This window comes from Oncorhynchus keta, chromosome 27 (genome assembly GCF_023373465.1).
Source record: "Oncorhynchus keta strain PuntledgeMale-10-30-2019 chromosome 27, Oket_V2, whole genome shotgun sequence".
In the NCBI taxonomy this organism is placed as follows: Eukaryota; Metazoa; Chordata; class Actinopteri; order Salmoniformes; family Salmonidae; genus Oncorhynchus; species Oncorhynchus keta.
In genome coordinates, this window is record NC_068447.1 from 30,871,420 (window position 1) to 30,887,347 (window position 15,928).

General features: G+C 41.3%; 2 protein-coding genes across 2 annotated transcripts; one reads left to right on the top strand and one right to left on the bottom strand.

Moving 5' to 3' along the window:
* Window positions 1-2,461: 2,461 nt before the first annotated feature.
* LOC118359797 (ubiA prenyltransferase domain-containing protein 1-like) lies at window positions 2,462-5,022 on the bottom strand. The gene is made up of 3 exons (XM_035738542.2): window positions 4,802-5,022; window positions 3,700-4,300; window positions 2,462-3,584 (listed from the first exon to the last, which is right to left on the bottom strand). Exons 2-3 carry the CDS (start codon window positions 4,256-4,258, stop codon window positions 3,097-3,099), a joined length of 1,047 nt encoding a protein of 348 aa, XP_035594435.1. The 5' UTR covers window positions 4,259-4,300; window positions 4,802-5,022; the 3' UTR covers window positions 2,462-3,096.
* An 898-nt stretch (window positions 5,023-5,920) lies between these two features.
* On the top strand, window positions 5,921-15,496 carry LOC118359799 (matrix metalloproteinase-23-like). The gene is made up of 9 exons (XM_035738559.2): window positions 5,921-5,987; window positions 6,137-6,297; window positions 11,586-11,725; window positions 11,933-12,072; window positions 12,524-12,691; window positions 13,153-13,317; window positions 13,693-13,803; window positions 14,782-14,908; window positions 14,998-15,496. The coding sequence occupies exons 1-9, from the start codon at window positions 5,969-5,971 to the stop codon at window positions 15,170-15,172; spliced, it is 1,206 nt and encodes a 401-aa protein (XP_035594452.1). The 5' UTR covers window positions 5,921-5,968; the 3' UTR covers window positions 15,173-15,496.
* The last annotated feature ends 432 nt before the right edge of the window (window positions 15,497-15,928 follow it).

Consider the following 15,928-nt stretch of genomic DNA (forward strand, 5'->3'; position numbering starts at 1 on the left):
TGAGTGGCATATTTATGTATTTGTAAAGTTGTTATTCATTATTAAATACAACTTCAGTTGTAAAACATTGAAATGGTGGATGGCTATTATGCACCTGGTGGGGTGAGGCTGAAGCATTAGAACTGCAAAAGGTTGTCTGTGGTTTGGTTGAACAAATAACTTTTTTTCTCCCTTTGTACCTTTTATTCAGATAGGCGATGAGTAGAGGGGGTTCTATACTAAATGGTAGTTCTATACTAAAGTTCTATGCTAAATGGTAGGGTGTGGCGATAAATAGCCTTTTAAAGAGGCAATCTGCAGTTGAAACAATAACAAAGCTCATCCCCACCCCAGTTTAGGTCAAAGGTTGAGGGATGGGGTTGGAGAAATGTAACCACTCTCAAATTAATAGACAGAGCTATGGATGCAAGGCTGACCATCCACATTTTCAACATTAGTTTTACCCATGTAGTGAGGCTATACACAGTGTACAAAACATTAAGAACACCTTCCTAATATCAAGAAGCACGGGAAACAGTTGAACGTGAAAAAAACAGCAACGTTGCAGTTCTTGACACAAACCGGTGCGCCTGGCACCTACTACCATACCCCGTTCAAAGGCACTTAAATATTATTTCTTTCCCATTCACCCTATGAATGGCACACACACAATTAATGTCTCAATTGTCTCAAGGCTTTAAAATCCTTCTTTAACCTGTCCCATCCCCTTCATTTACACTGATTCATGTGGATTTAACAAGTGTCATAACTTTCACCTCGTCAGTCTGTCATGGAAAGAGCTGGTGTTCATGTTTTGTACACTCAGTGTATGGTGTTGGTTTACATTTACTTTATTTACAAACATTGGTTTATGTTGGCTTCTGATGGGGTACAACAATTGAACTAAGCTCATGAGGCATTTCTAAGTTATATTCTTCAAGAATCAATGGGTACAATATTATTAGTTTGAAAACATTTATGTAGCAACTACAGATTGCTCTTTTAAGTTATACCGGTATGGCTTTTTACAACACCGTCTATAAAGGCATTTCTACATTTAGTAAGTTAACATGATGCATATTCTTACCATCAGACTGAGTAGTTTGGCTGACAAGTCCAATGGTCATGTCCCAGTCCTGTTCCATATAAAACACAAGTTATTTACAATTGGATACAAGTCAATCAATCAAATGTATTTATAAAACCCTTTTTACATCAGCAGATGTCACAAAGTGTTATACAGAAACCCTGCCTAAAACCCCTAACAACAAGCAATGCAGATGTAGAAGCACAGCGGCTAGGAAAATCTCCCTAGAAAGGCAGGAACCTAGGAAGAATCCTAGAGAGGAACCAGGCTCTGATGGCTGGCCAGTCTTCTTCTGGCTGTGCCGAGTGGAGATGATAAGAGTACATGGCCATTAAGGACAGATTGTTCTTCAAGATGTTGAAAAAATAAATAGATGACCAGCAGGGTCAAATAATAATTACAGTGGTTTTAGAGAGTGCAACAGGTCAGTACCTCAGGAGGAAATGTCACTTGGCTTTTCATAGCCGAGCATTCAGATGTCGAGACAGCAGGTGCAGCAGAGTCGAAAACAGCAGGTCCGGGACAAGGTAGCACGTCCGGCGAACAGGTCAGGGTTCCATAGCCGCAGGCAGAACAGTTGAAACTGGAGCAGGAGCACAACCAGGTGGACTGGGGACTGCCAGGAGTCATCGGGCCAGGTAGTCCTGAGGCATGATCCTAGGGCTCAGGTCCTCCGGGACGAGAGGGAGAATTAGATGCAGCATACTTAAAATTCACACAGGATACCAGATAAGACAGGAGAATTACACCAGATATAACAGACTAACCCTAGCCCCCTGGCACATAGACTATTGCAGTATAACTGTGGCCCCATCTGACAATACCCCCACCCACTTTGCCAAAGCACAGTCCCCACACCACTAGAGGGATATCAACAGACCACCAACTTACTACACTAAGACAAGGCTGAGTATAGCCCATGAAGATCTCCAACACATAAGCCCGAGGGGGAGCAAAACCTCCTGGCTTCCAGAGGATTAATACTGTGGGCTTGCATATCAAATGATAAGCACTGGCTCCAATTGGTGAATTTAGGTCTTATTCAAACCTGAAGTTTGGAGCTCAACAAAGCTGTGGCAGAGTATGGGCACCCATTTACAATGCATATTTCAAAACCCTTTAAAAAAATGTAAAACTATAGTCTTCTCTGAAATAGTCTAAAAGGATTTCAATATCAAATTCTGACAGCAAGAACCTGAAGTAAATAAATAAAAACATTTTTTGCAGTCTATTTTTTTTTTTAAATGTCATTATGTGAGGAACAAGAAAAAGACAATAGATGTCATTTCTTAATGAATCCATAACTTCCCAAAACATACATTTAATAGTAAAATCCTAAAAGATCACTAACTGGTCCGATGCAAATTAGGCTGAGATTTGGACCATTTGGGGGCACCATGTACATTAATTCATATTTGTTTATAGACTGGATCGATTAATGGTTGCACTCCTCTGTCTAACAAAGTAAAATGGAAATTCCAAATCATGACTGCAAAACCTGATAATTACAAGGCTACCATCTCATACCCCCCCAAATAAAAACATTGCAATTCATAATTTTAACCCCAAACCCTGACTAATAAATCAGGCTATTGTCCTAACCAAAAAAAACACATTTAATTTCAATTTACAGAGATTAAATGGTTTAGATTTTGTTTATTGACATTTTGAAGAATTGCATCACCAGTCTGAGGGCCCGCTGCAACCCATGGCAACCGTTTCCTCAATGTCTGTCCTCATTTTGAGGCATCAGGACTTGAAATGTCCTCTGTACTGTAGTCTTATACCAAATGAGTCTGAGCACCTCAGACTTCAGTCGATACACAGAACTATGCAATATACTGGACCAGTTATGCATCTGGTTATATCTGTCAGTATTAAAGAAGAGTAACTAAACTGTTTCTCTGGACATATAAATTAGACAATACATTAAAGCCTTTGAACTCAAGTAAATAATTACAAATACAAAGATGTACATAAACTAGTCTGCATTTCAACAACAAAAAGCTATAAAAGAAGCTACAATTCATTCACAGTAGCGGTAAACTGCCTTGAGGTGCCAGAATGATCCCAAAGACATAGAAAAGTCCCATCAGGAGGTTGAGCTTGGCTGTCTTTTGGGGGATCTTGGAATAGCACTGGCTGCGGAACTGCCTCTCTAGGGGGAAGGCCATGGGCAACGTGAGCAGGGGCAGGGCCATGCTGATGGTGTAGTGGGTGGCCAGGATGCAGAAAAGCACATAAGGGACAAACAGCAGGAGGTTGAAGAGGATGTAGGACAATGTGGGCCCAATGAGAATGGCCAGAGTGACGATGCCCGCCTGTTTGTCAGAGTCCATGTCTCTGGTATTGTTGCTGTGGAGGATAGCCTCTGTGTTGAGGGCCAGTGGGACGGCGTAGACCAGAGGCAGGACAGACAGGTAACCCACCTGCACAGCATGGGCAAACATGACCGCCAGGGGGCCAAACGTGATCAGGATCACCACGTCCCCCAGTGCCACATACTTAAGACCAATGCCTGGAAACAGGACAAGGAAGGTATCGTAAGAATCTGGATATTAGTGTGTGTACTTGTAAATAAAGCGAGGGAAATAATGTCAGTACAATTTGAAACAGGTTAATGCCAAGCTCACCTCCCGTGTACAGAAAAGAGCTGGAGAGCCCTCCAAAATAAATAAGGGCCAGATGCTCCATCCTCAACGTGGAGAGAAAGTAGAGCAGGGTGGCACACAAGCAGCCCAGAGAGTAGAGCAGCGCTCCGAACATGACCACGTCCTGCGGCGCCAGGATCTCATCCACCAGAGTCCTATCGTCGCTCTTCTTGTGGTCAATCCCTTTGGAGAAGTCATAGTAAGTGTTAACCAGATTCCCTGCCCCGTGCACCACCAGCACTGCCACGGCACACACCATGAGGATGACCAAGTCCACAGAGCCCTCCAGCTTGTAGGCCAGGGCACTGCCCAGAGCCACCGGTGTGAGGGAGGCGCTGAAACTCCACGGCCGCAGGGCCAGCACATAAGCAGCACACTTGTACTTCATGTCACGTCTGACTCTGGCCCTCCCCGAGCTTTGCTGGTCGGCAGAGTGATTCTGCAGAGTGTCATTCAAACCGGTGTGCCTTGTCTCACTATGTCCATTCAATCCAGCCAAAACAATTGTCTCTGTACTGCTTGGTTTCTGCCCCACAGCCATACCTCTGCCAGGGTCCACAAAACAAAGAAACAGAAGGTAAACCTGTAACAGAATTACAGAGGTCACACATAGAATGTCATTTATGTACAATGAACATCTCATTTAATGAAAAGTGCATCAGAATACAGGCTCTTTAAGTTATTGAACACCAGTATGGAGTAGTTTTTGTATGATCCGCCATAATTGAAGGGTTGCAAGAGCGTGAGACCAGAATGTTTTGCTGTTGTTGAGCAGGATTAACGCGTGCTACTACATGCTAAAAGGTAGGTAGCAAACGAGTCTGTTTATTTCCAGTAGTTCCCGAGTAGCTAGATATATGCTAGTAGGATCACCTGAATTTCAATGCACCATGTTGTGAATTGTACAACACACCTGTTGGATGGTCACATTGCTTGCTCCCTACAACCTCGCAAAATTGGCATTTAAAGCATTGCGCTGCTGGATAGTCAACTACATAGATTAAAGGATTAAAGCTAACTATCCAGTGTGCTATTAGCAAGCCAAAAACCAGGGCCAAATTAAATGTCCGAAACCAGACTTTACCTGTTTTATGTATCCGTTATCTGATAAACTATTTCACGCCATGTAACAACATATTTATGTGACCGCTACCTAACCACAGGGCTGACCCTACTCCATTGGTAAACTTGCTACGTGTCGATTTCGAGAATATTTCACTGGCTGATCACAGTTAACCCTGACGGACGACATTTCGTCCAACCCTATTGAGTGAGTGCAGACGTAAATAGGCGCCGTTAGAAACACACTTCAATGTGATCTGCGTTCCGGGTGTTGTAGATGACATGTGCAAGAAGAAGCCTTTCCTCAATAAGAACATTCAAATAAAATAAGAAAAACATCTTGAAAAATGTGGGATTTAAAATATCGCTTATTTTTACACTCGCACCAACGGATGTATTATAAATACTAAGGCAGGCCAGGAAGTTATTGATTCTCTGGTGGTGGTTCAGTGCGATCTCTCACTATCCCACCCAGATTCGTAAACGGGGGAAAACGTTCAACTAAATTCAGACCATCATCGTAGGGCAAATACCATACTCTCTTAAAAAACACTTGTGAAGCAATTTGTTTTCCAATCATTTTTGAACGTTGCTGAATACGAATGCAGCCCAGACTCAAATTGCTTGATTTGGGCCTTCACAAACGCACGAGTTTTACACAGATCTGTAGAATATATGCCTATCAGCATAGGCCTACTGACATACATTTTCACAATTCATTTGATGTAGGTAATTTACTCAAATTAAAATATAATTTGAGAAATATTTGTTGCTTGCATCAGGCAATAGCCTGTCACAGATATACCCGTTTCCTATGCAATTAGAGCAAAAAAATATATCATTTTCAATTAAGAGTCAGAAAATATTTAAATAAGGTTCAATAAAAATGAAAGTCAACCTATTGCCCTATGCGTATTCCTCAGCTAAAATGAGAGACCCACACATAGGTATTTGAACAGGCCTACATTTTTTAAAATCCATGATCAAATCTCTGTTATGAACTTCTAGATTAATAAGCATGGGAAAATAATAGTTAAATCAAAATGTAAGATTATCGACTACGTGCAACTGGTATCCTTTCCATTTAAACTTGTCAAACTCTGACCTCCATTTAAAGTAATGTGAAACCATTTGGCAGACTGCGGAATAGCGCTGCGGCCGAAGGTTGTATAGAAAGCTGCAACGTTTGATGCAGCCTGGAGCTGGCGGTGGGTGACCAAGGATTCCAGCCTTAACACCGTTATCCTCCGTTATCCTCAATTTAAAATTAATTTGTCAAATAAAATGATGCATTGGATGGCCATTGATATCCATGTGGATAGATGGTGGTGAAATTGACTAGTCTGTCTTTGTTTAGGGATTTTTTTTATGGAAGGTGATATCGCAACGATGGTGTGTCAGACGTTCAGAAGTTTACAAAGAGGCGACTTCAGTGCTCTTCTGCTGGCTGTGGCGGTGCTTGGGATTCTGTTTGAAGGGATGCAAGAAACCACGGCGTTTCCCACCTGGAGAATAGAGGTATGGTGTGAGAATTCAACTTTCTAACTTGATACCTCCTTTAATTGCGCTTCTGAATACTTCATTCAGTTTCTATACTGAACAGGTTATGCTGGAATAAATTATGATCAAGATGTTGGATGATTAAACCCGTTTAGGGCAACAATATTTTCATTTTATTTTGACTAGTTTTTTTCAGTGTCTACCAAGACACCTGATTGGTGACAAATGAGCAAATAATAAATAAATACAATTTAATTGTAATATAAATCACATTTTTGGTTCAACTTCATCAGACAGAAATTCCTTCATATAATCAGTAATTATACATATAATTTATAATGTAGCCTATTCATATTATATAATTGGAGCAATTCTTAGTTTTGCCCTGATTTTTGTCCCAGTTGAGGAAAAACCGACTATTCTTATTGCATTGTAGCCACAATAAAACTGTTTTGATCTGGCTGGATGAAGTCTTAACCCTCACTTATACCAAGTTAGCTATTCTAAAAGTATCTTATATTGTTCATTAATTCACACTAAGTCAAATGCTCAGAATTCTCAGAATCCTTGATTATTAAACCAGGGGCAAACAGTTTGGGAATCTTCAAAGGAGAGCACAGTAAGAGGAGCTTAGCATGTTGGTTGAGCACTGAATGATCAGGTTCTAAATGTTATCTCTAGTGCATTTGTTTTGGAACATTTTCAGTTGTTTTCCATAGGAAGAAATGGTGTAGCAAATGGTACAGCTTAGAACAACATGTAGCTTCAAGAAATCATGGACTGTTCTCACATTGCTCCAATTTAAGTGGAATGCTTGCTTCAACTTCAAGGCTATGTCCTCTTCTTTTGTAGTGCATGTTTCCTTGACTCTGTTATCAGTGTGGCAGGAAGACTTCAGTCTTCTGCAGGGCTCCTCTGGTGTTCGTCTGGGTGTCTAGGCCTCAGCTCTTGGCATAGCCCTTGTTTCCCTGAGGATTGAGGAACATTAAAAAAGGAATGCATATGTAGCACATGGAGATGTGTGAAACTTACTCCTCAGCCTGAAGTGTCCCCACTTGTGCTAGCGAATAGCTTTTTCCGACTGGTAAGACACTTCAGGAGGGCGGTCACGTGTGCTAGCATGGCAGAGGCCCCAAGTTAGCGCCAGGTATGGGCTGAATCAGCAGCGTGGCAAGCAGCGTGACGTCCTTTACATATAGTATCTACATTATTTCTCTGAGAATTTAAAAAAGACATTTCATATAGATATTTTAATAGTATAAATTCATGTTTTTAGAAATAGCCATTTTTGGGGGTTGTATTTCCACTGTATTTGTATGTAAATGTTGAACTTGGTCAGGTCATGTTGGTCCAATCCCTTATTGTTGATGATAAGGACTGTGGAGTAGATCTGTGGATAGGCTAAATTAGCTTATTCACTTGTCATAAAAGTCCCCGATAATGAAGTCAACTAAAGTTATTGGATCGCCCGGGTTAGGGAGGGCTTGGTCGGTAGGGGTGTCCTTGTCTCATCACGCACCAGCGACTCCTGTGGCGGGCTGGGCGCAGTGTGCGCTAGCCAAGGTGGCCAGGTGCACGGTGTTTCCTCCGGCGCATTGGTGCGGCTGGCTTCCGGGTTGGATGCGCACTGTGTTAAGAAGCAGTGCGGCTTGGTTGGGTTGTGTATCGGAGGACGCATGACTTTCAACCTTCGTCTCTCCCGAGCCCGTACAGGAGTTGTAGCGATGAGACAAGATAGTAGCTACTACAACAATTAGATACCACGAAATTGGGGAGAAAAAGGGGTAAAATTCAAAAGAAGAAAAAAAAAGAAATGTCCTTATTTTTTAAAAGAAAAGCACATTTTTTTGTCCATTAAAATGACATCAAATTGATGTGTAGACATTGTTAATGTTAATGTTGTGAATGACTATTGTAGCTGGAAACGGCAGATTTTTTATGGAATATCTACAAAGACTACAGAGGCCCATTATCAGCAACCATCACTCCTGTGTTCCAATGGCACGTTGTGTTAGCTAATCCAAGTTTATAATTTTAAAAAGCCAATTGATGATTAGAAAACCCTTTTGCAATTATTGTTAGCACAGCTGAAAACTGTTGTTCTGATTAAAGAAGCAATAAAGCGGTCCTTCTTTAGACTAGTTGAGTATCTGGAGCATCAGCATTTGTGGGTTCGATTACAGGCTCAAAATGGCCAGAAACAAAGACCTTTCTTCTGAAACTCGTCAGTCTATTCTTGTTCTGAGAAATGAACGCTATTCCAATGCGAGAAATTGCCAAGAAACTGAAGATCTCGTACAACGCTGTGTACTACTCCCTTCACAGAACCGTGCAAATGGACTCTAACCAGAATAGAAAGAGGAGTGGGAGGCCCCGGTGCACAACTGAGCAAGAGGACAAGTACATTAGAGTGTCTAGTTGAGAAACAGACACGTCACAAGTCCTCAACTGGCAGATTCATTAAATAGTACCTGCAAAACACAAGTCTCAACGTCAACAGTGAAGAGGCGACTACAGGATGTTGGCCTTCTAGACAGAGTTGCAAAGAAAAAGCCATATCAGAGACTGGCCAATAAAAATAAAATATTAAAATTGTCAAAATAACACAGACACTGGACAGAGGAACTCTTTCTAGAAAGCCAGCATCCCGGAGTCGCCTCTTTACTGTTGATGTTGAGACTGGTGTTTAGACTGGCGAGTTGGATTAGCTAATACAACATGCCATTGGGACACAGGAGTGATGGTTGCTGGTAACGGGCCTCTGTACGCCTATGTAGATATTCCATAAAAAATCTGCCGTTTCCAGCTACAATAGTCAATTACAACCTTAATGTCTACACTGTATTTCTGATCAATTTTATGTTATTTTTCAAAAACAAGGACATTTCTAAGTGACCCCAAACTTTTGAACAGTAGTGTATACTGTAACTGTACATTTGACATTCTATTAGTATTATATAAAAACAAAGTCACAACATATTTCTAAACACTCTTAAACAGTAAGCACCTATAGCTGGCCTTTCACAGCTGTAAAACAAGAATAGAATCCTTGTGTTATTATTTGGAGAGTCTCATTTGCCCCTCCCCAAAGGGACATCAGACATATTGTACCTGCAAAATGTATCATACTTAAAGTTTGGAAAGCAGTTTTACTGCTGACCACTCACTTCCTTTTCTACAAAATGGAATGCCCTTGCATGAAAATGTAACATGTAACATTCACATGCAAGGCATTGGGATAATAGCTCTAGAAACTGCAGAATCACAATAGAGTTGAGTCCTCAGCTGGTCTCGTCAAACCAGAACCCTTGCAGCATGGAACTGTTGATTGTTTAGATTTTGAACATTATAACTATAAATGCTGTATAAATTAACGCCATGAATCACAACTGTCAGTTCAACTAACAGTGTAAGTAGATTACAGTACAACGTTCATTCTGTGCTGCTCTCAGCCTGCTACTTGAAGTGTGTCAGAGGGTTGGGTGCTGTGGCAGTAAAAAGGCAAATGACGTTGAATAAATGTGTTATGCATTTTTTAATGAATGATACTGCAGACACATGAATAAAGGTGTAATGACTAGTATCATAAAGGTTTTATTCATGCTTTATGTATACCCCCTTCAAGTAAAGTGTTACTATGTTTTACTTATCGGGGATCTCCACTGTTTTTGTCCAGTTTCTCAAGTTCCTTCCATGAATACTTCTGTTATTCCATCTCATGTTGTTAGCAATATTCTCCCGGTCCTTGGTTCTGTGGTCTGGTTCAGACACTGGATCAAGTCAGTCATATCTTAATAATCTGTCAGTCAGCCACGAAGACAGGAACACTAAGAGTGATAAAATACTAAGCACTAGCTATGTGTAGTTCATAAACACAAAGGCAAACACTAGGTTAATTACCTACTGAACAAAAATCTAAACGCAACATGCAACAATTTCAATTATTTTACTTAGTTACAGTTCAAATAAGGAAATCAGTCAATAAGCAATAAATGAATTTGGTCCTAATCTATGGAGTTTACATGACTGGGAATACAGATATGCATCTGTTGGTCACAGATACCTTTTTAAAAAAGTAGGGGTGTGGATCAGAAAACCAGTCTGGTGTGACCACCATTTGCCTCAAGCAGCGAGACATATCTCCTTCACATAGAGTTGATCAGGCTGTTGATTGTGGCCTGTTGTCCCACTCTTCTTCAATGACTGTGCAAAGTTTCTGGATATTGGTGGAAACTGGAAAACATTGTCGTACAAGTTGATCTGGAAAACGCTGTTGTACATGTCGATCAAGAGCATCCCAAACATGCTCAATGAGTGACATATCTGGTGAGTATGCAGACCATGGAAATGTTCAACCTCCAGGAATTGTTTACAGACCCTTGTGACATGGGGCCATGCATTATCATGCTGAAACATGAGGTGATGGCGGCGGATGAATGGCACGACAATGGGCCTCAGGATCTTGTCACGGTATCTTTGTGCATTCAAATTGACATAGATAAAATGCAATAGTATTTGTTGCCTGTAGCTTATGCCTGCCCATACCATAATAATATAATAACTCCGCTGCCGCCATGGGGTACTCAGTTCACAATGTTGACACCAACAAACTTCTCACCCACACGGCACCATACACGTAGTCTGTGTTTGAGGCCAGTTGGACTTTCTGCCAAATTCTCTAAAACGATGTTGGAGGAAGAGAAATTAACATACATTTTTCTGGCAACATGTGTGGCATTGTGTTGTGTGACAAAACTTCACACTTTAGAGTGGGCTTTTATTGTCCCATGCACAAGGTGCACCTGTGTAATGATCGTGCTGTTTAATCAGCTTCTTGATATGCCACACCTGTCAAGTGGATGGATTATCTTGGCAAAGAAGAAATGCTCACTAACAGGGATGTAAACAAATTTGTGTACAACATTTTAGAGAAATAAGCTTTTTGTGTGTATGTAACATTTCTAGGATCTTTTATTTCAGCTCATGAAACATGGGACTAATAATTTACATGTTGCGTTTATATTTTTGTTCAGTATAATAAAACATTTAAAAAGGCTCACTTAAGGTCAACCCAGTGAACACCGAATGTATCTGTAATGTTTCCTAAAGGTTATTCTTTGAAAAATAACTTTCACACAAAGTTTTGGAAACCAACATTTGTTTGCTGGGAATCCAGATTCTGATCATAAATATAAATTACATCTGGATGTTGATGTGACATGTCCAGTAGGTTGAAACTCCTCTCCTCGCTCCTAACTGGTAGCGCCAAATCTCTGGTGGTTAATCTACAATTTCTTTTGTCCAAGGAAGAAGTTCACACCTCTGGTGTGTTAATGATTGGGATTCGCAAAGATGCCCGCACGCAGGTTCTCCACCTCTCCAGGAACAAGCGCTACACCCTCACCCCTGAGAAACTCAAATGGGACAAGTTCAAGCTCACTTACAAGTTTGGAGATTATTTTATTCCACCCTCCTTTCTTACCAAACATTTACTGTCTAAAAACAAAAGTAAATGCTGTTTGAATTGACTTCAGACATATTTACAAGGGACAGCTGTCTTAGAGCTTTATGATAGCTCCAATTGCTTTTACTGATTTCTGCTGTTGTAATATGCCAAGTGGTTTCCCCAGATAATGGCATTGTGTCTGTGCAGGCTGCTCTCTTTCCCAAGGAACCTGATGAATGCCAGTGACACGCGCCGTGGCATTGCCAAAGCCTTCACTATGTGGAGTGATGTCTCGCCCTTCAGCTTTAGAGAGGTGCCCGCTGACCAGGAGGCAGACATCAAGATAGGTATATGTTGTTGTGCCCCCACCTAAAGTATATCAGGCATGATGACTGGCATATAATATAGTAGGACTATACAGTGACATGTGTTTGAAATGCCCTAAGCATTTGAAATGAACAAATCTCCCTCTACTGTCTAGTTATCTATGTTCAGCATGATTCATGGCTCTATTTGTATGATAAAGAGTCCTGTACACCTTCCAAGCATGTGTAATAATTTTTAAATGATCTAAATCATCAGAGTGGGAGTATCAGAGTGGGAGTACCATGATCTGGGAGTCTTGTTCCAGCATAAATACTTGATGCAAGTGTGAAAAATGACAGTCATCCTCAGTGGGTTAAGAAGTTTGAAATCCATCATCTTCTAGACTCTATTGTATGTAGAATGAGATAGAGGCTGGAGAGGTCCCCCTCTTGGTTGCGCTGTCTGAGGCACAGCTCTGTCTCTTTTTGGCAGGCTTCTACCCCATCAACCACACAGACTGTCTGCAGTCCTACTTGCACCACTGTTTCGACGGCATCACCGGCGAACTGGCACATGCTTTCTTCCCTCCGACGGGCGAGATCCACTTTGATGACCATGAGTATTGGATTCTGGGAAACATGCGCTTCAGCTGGAAAAAAGGCAGGCACCTTGGTTGATCTCTTTCCTGATTTTTGTAAGCTGCTGTTGTGCCCTCAGCACCAAAGCTACTTGCTGGATGTCCAGTAGAATTAGTCAAATGCACAGGGTTGTAAAGTGAAAATCATGGACACTGTAGTTGGTAATTATGTCTTGAAGCTGGAATAGTCCACAGTGTAATACTGTGCCAAATTGTGTTATGGTTGGAAGATACTGTGTATTTAGAAGCGTAGTTTGAGTTTGCCGTTGTTAGATTAACTGTGTCTCAGTAGCTGTCTGCTTCATCGACACTGATCTGAAAAGACAGGTATAGGTGAAAGCCATATGTTGTTATGCCACTTTGAACTAGCTTTCATGTGAATAGTTCAGTGGATGAGGGAAAGGACTTTAGCTACTTTCAACTATTGAGATGCACCCCAATTACTAAGACAGAATTAACTGTTTTGTGTTGTTGGTTTGTGCAGGGGTGTGGCTGACAGACTTGGTCCATGTAGCGGCTCACGAGATTGGCCACGTCCTGGGCCTCATGCACTCCCTGAACCCCAAGGCCATCATGCACCTGAACGCAACTCTAACGGGGCGCAAGCTCATCACACAGGACGAGGTGTGGGGCCTGCACCGACTCTATGGTAAAGCCAAGCATCCACAAGCAAAGTGCCCTGTAAAACAGACAATAAACCGTGTCATATTGTTGTGTAGCACAAAACGATCAGCGGTAGCATATTTTTCAAATTAAATAAATCTTCATTTAAAATAATGGTCTCACTTTAAACAACCAATTCATACAGACTTTGACTATTCATGATTTCTTCCTAAGCACTATATAGATGCTTCACAAATAATTGATTTACTACCTGCTGCAAGTAAACGTGGCCTAAATGAGTATTGTTGAACCTTTAATAAAGTGTGAGAGTCATTATAAATGTGAAGTCAGATTGTCATCCCAAATTCCTTTCTGTAGACTGAAATTAGCACTCTCATCCCTCTTTCCTCCTCCCCTGTAGGATGTTTGGATAGATTATTTATCTGTCCAGCCTGGGCACGGAAAGGCTATTGCGACAGCAAGCGCAAGCTCATGCAGAAGCACTGCCCCTCGAGCTGTGATTTCTGTTACGGTAAGAGCAGCACTGCAAAGGAAAAAAAGATCACTCCCAATCTACTGGTGCAAGGAATAGCATCTGTACCATTTGCCAATGCATTGTAACGCAGCCAACAAAGTCCAGCCATGCAGAACCATGATGAGGGTTTGCAGCCCTTCGGATTTAAAGTCAGATTAGATACTTGCCACTGGATGAGACTCATTCAGAAATAATTACCTCTGGATGGATTTTGGTCTGCTTTATAGCAAGCGAGCAGAGCGTCTCGACAGCTTAAATCCCCATAACCTCCGCAACCAGTCTCATCAGGGCCGAGGCCTCCGGTTGCACAACAGGATATGACTCCTCCTCGCCATGGCAGCCATAGATTGTGGGTTTGTCTGTTTTATATGCGTAACAAGGGAGAATGTGGAGAGGAGAAAGGATACCATTCCTGGCTCCTAATCTGTTCCTCATTGTTGATTGGGAGACGTTGTACGGCTGTGGAAAATTCCAGTATGACTCCAAACCACTGGAATTTCAGACTGTGGCTTGAGTGTTAGACGTGGAAGGTCAATTTGGGATTTCTGAGGCCCAAACTAGTGGCTGCCTTTTAAACAGACTTCCAACTGATCATGAGGCACAACATAGTGTTTACACTCATCAAATGGCCGTAGCACTTGGGTAAATTAACTAGATAGAGAATGTCCTTAAACATCTACAATGGAGTTGCCATGAAGTTTTTTGATGCACATGTAGGCAGATAGCTTTTATGCTTAGTTTGAGTGTCTTGGGGGATAATTTTAAGTATGATCCAGATCAGATTAAACAATAACTAAGAAGACATTTTCTGGGCGCTTCTTCGTTTACTTTTTGGAGTAAACATTTCATGAAAAGACATTGACATCCTTTTGTGAAATGAAAGCCATACCACACCGAGTCATGTCTGGTTAAGACGAAGACTATACAGAAGTGGATACCCCAGCCTTTAACCTTGTGTTCCCTAACTTTCTTCAGAGTTCCCCTTCCCCACTGTGGCCCCCACCCCCACCCCCCAACGGACCAAACACAAGCTGGTGGCTGAGGGGAAGAAGCTCACCTTCCGATGTGGGAAGAAAATTGCAGCAAAGGCAGGCAAAGTATAGTGAGTGTCTTATTTATCCCAATATCACTTCAAATAAATCATATACCAACAATGGACTGAATTTAAATGTATTTTTACTGTTTCTGTAGCTGGTACAAGGATGGAGAGATTCTGGAGTACTCCCACCCTGGCTACATCTCTCTAAAAGACGACCACATCAGTATCGTGGCCAACGCCATCAACGAGGGCACATACACCTGCATCGTGAGGAAAAAGAACAAGGTCCTCACCAACTACTCCTGGAGGGTACGAGTGCGCTTCTGAGGGTGATGCCCCCATCCGCACATAGAAGCACTGGGTATTAGCACAGAGAACACAACCATAGAACAGTATTACCAGAAGAGGAAAAGCCCTTAGACAACTGCATTTTCACACATTGACTTGAATGGGATGTACGTTCTAGGAATTATATTTCAAAGCACACCTTCACTCAAACATTGCTTGTTCAAAACGGGGACCTCACTCACTTGGGCACATATTTTAATGTATGTACATTGTCTAAACAATACCCTCAAAACAATCATGTTTTAGGTCTGTTTTTTTTGTAATGCATTTTCATATGTGCACAATAAACCCTTTTGTTCTGTGGTAAGTAGTATATAGAATCTAGATGTAAAACTACATTGTGTCCAAGGGAATATTCGATACACTGCTGGCATTGTTTCTGTTATATATTATGTGAACAATATACTTTTCATGGAAGTTAGAGCTCACTGACACAGGGTAGCCTCAAACCTTTCTAAATTTTGTCCAGGAATTTCAAATAAATGTAACTAGCCTGGCTACTTTATGCCATGGGTAATGCATTCTAAAAGCTACTGCATCAATACATGACACCTACAGTATAAACAACATGTTGGTTCCATGTTTCATGAGCTGAAATAAAAGATCACAGAAAAGTTCCATATGCACAAAAAGCTAATTTCTCTTAAATTTTGGGCACACATTTATTTACATCCCTGTTTGAGCATTTCTCCTTTGCTAAAATAATCTATCCACCTAATGGGTGTGGAATATCAA